General features: G+C 57.7%; 1 protein-coding gene across 1 annotated transcript in view; it reads left to right on the top strand.

Moving 5' to 3' along the window:
• LOC109683437 (arylsulfatase H-like) overlaps nucleotides 1-2,500 on the top strand; it is a 19,003-nt gene that overhangs the window by 8,546 nt on the left and 7,957 nt on the right. Inside the window, 3 exon segments of the mRNA XM_074063448.1 lie at nucleotides 1-7; nucleotides 424-549; nucleotides 1,393-1,816. The exon segment at nucleotides 1-7 is cut by the window's left edge and continues 115 nt beyond it. Coding sequence (XP_073919549.1) covers nucleotides 1-7; nucleotides 424-549; nucleotides 1,393-1,816 — 557 coding nt within the window.

Below are 2,500 nucleotides of genomic sequence, written 5' to 3'. Positions count from 1 at the left end.
CGATCCGGTGAGGCCACCGGGGTCCTCCAACCAAAAAGGAGAGGGAATTTTGCAAAGAGAAACCTTTTTGTTTAATAGCCTTTTGTGTGGACAAGGCCTTACAAACCTGCTTCCAATTTACCCTTCTCCATTCAGTCTTTCCTTGTCTGTCTGCGAGCCATGTCGGGTGCAGACTGTGGGTGCGTTTCCATAGTGAAGGAGCAATGGCAGCCATTCTGGTCCCCAAGGGTGTAGAAGCTCAAACGAGGGGAAAGGTTGGGGGACAGGCTTATGGCCGCACAGTGAAGAGGAAACGGGGGAGGGAATGGTGGAGTTGGGGAGTCTCTGGACAGTGTCAGCCATCTCACCACGATCCCCAGTATTCGGTCAACAGCAGTGTCCAGGAAGAGGGACTTGCTGGCTAACGTGTCATCGTGGATTTAGGGATGGCTTCAGCCAACAACATGTACCGAAGTCTCACCTGGCTCGCGAGCTCAGGGGGTCTCCCCCCGAACGAGACGACCTTCGCTACCTTGCTGCAGCACCGGGGGTACCGCACCGGCCTCATCGGTAAGGCACGGGGGACGTTGTGACCGGGGGGGGGGGGGAGGTCACTGACGCTGGGTCACGGGGTGGAGGCTGTGACGCTTATGGGGTTTTGTCGTCCCTGAGACTACAGGAATGGCACAACATGCCTGGCTAGTTGGGTGAGATGGGGTCTCTCAGTTGTCGCGTGGCTGGCCTCAAATACTTGATGTCTGCCTCCCAAGGACCCGACATGGCAGGCGTACACCGCCATGCTTGCCTCGTTGGTTCAGACGGGGTCTTTCTTTCTGTCTGGACCAATCTCCCACCTGGATCCTCCCGATTTGTAACTTTTCAGTGGCTGGGATTGCAGTCGTCTGCCACCATAGCTGCCTTGTTGGTTGACATGGGGTCTTGCTAAATTTTTCTTGCCTGTCACTGGGACATGGGGGGGGGATGGTCCCCGGCATTGGGATGTGGGGCGCAGGTCCCCGACATCGGGACTGGTCTGCACAGACAGTGGCCGGGAGTTCTCCAGTCGTCTCTGCAGTTGCTCGAAAGCGGCCAGGATTTTTGAGTACAATACTGGGGACGTGGAGTCGGCCATCCCGCCTGGGTTCAGTGTGACAGGGTTAGGTGATGGGGTCACAGGACGTCGGTGGCCTTCTTGGCATCTTCAGACGCATTTTCAGGGGAACCCAGAGACCCGTGTAAACTGGACCCCTTTCATACAGTCATTCTACACTTCCTGTCGCTTGACGTCGGCCATCTTGCACGCGCAGCCTCATGGCGCAACCTGGCTGCCGTTGCTGCAGCCATCACGAGTCCTTCGCACAAACTGCCGACAGCAGCGACACGGTGACAACCGCGACGTTGTGTCCCCTCCAGGAAAGTGGCACCAGGGCCTGAGCTGCGCCTCGCGCAACGACCACTGCCACCACCCGCTCAACCACGGCTTCGACTACTTTTTCGGGATGCCTTTGGGACTTCTGAACGAGTGTCAGAGTGGCCGGGTCCCGGAGCTGCACCGGCAGCTGCGCATCAAGATGTGGGTGAGCACGGCGGTCCTCGCCCTGCTCCCCGTCCTCCTGCTCGTCCCCGTCTGCGCCCGCTGGGTCCTGGTGCCCTGGGCTGTCATTGTCACTCTGGCCCTGGTGGCCGTCCTCTTCTTCCTGTCCTGGTACTCGAGTTACGGGTTCGTGCGGCGCTGGAACTGCGTCCTCATGAGGAACCACGACATCGTCCAGCAGCCCCTCAGGGAGGACAGGGTGTCGTCCCTCATCACCAGGGAGGCCCTGGCCTTTATCGACAGGTACCGATTTCCCGGGGCTACAGGAACGCAGCACCGTGCCTGGGGACTTGGTTGAGATGGGGTCTCTACGCCTCTTGCCTGGGCTGGCCTCCAGCTCCTCGCCTCTGCATTTGGACTCGCTGGGATTATAGCCGTGAGCCACCATGCCGGGCTCGTGGGTCGAGATGGGGTCTCACCCGCTTCTTTTTTTTTTTTTTTTTTTTTTTTTTTGCCCAGGCCTTGTATACATCTGCGGATGGTCGTATTTATTTTCCTTCACCCCACTGTCTAAAAGGGGAAAAGATGGCTCACAGGTGGCATTAAAATTGGGGACCCAGTGGTAGAGCATTTGTCCACCGTCCCTGGATTAAATTTACCCAGTGACACACAGGGGAAAAAAAAAAAACCAACCACAGAGCCTCCAAAGTAAAATGAGAGAGACGTTTACTTGTGTCCCGGCGTGGCCAGGCTGGGGACACCATGAGGCTGCCGGCATCCCAGTTCCTCGTGCCTTGCTGTCTGCCATACCTCATGGCCCAGGATGGATGCCCAAGCCCCAGCCGTCACGTTCCCACGCCACCCGTCATGAAGGAGAAGGGAGGGATTGAATATATCCCTTGGGATGTCCCCCTTCTAGGTACAAACGGGGCCCTTTCCTCCTCGTCCTGTCCTTTCTGCATGTGCACACGCCACTCGTCACCAGAG

Source organism: Castor canadensis, chromosome X, assembly GCF_047511655.1.
Source record: "Castor canadensis chromosome X, mCasCan1.hap1v2, whole genome shotgun sequence".
Lineage (NCBI taxonomy): Eukaryota > Metazoa > Chordata > Mammalia > Rodentia > Castoridae > Castor > Castor canadensis.
The sequence above is the reverse complement of the archived record's forward strand: the minus strand, read 5'-3'. Positions and strand labels throughout refer to the sequence as shown.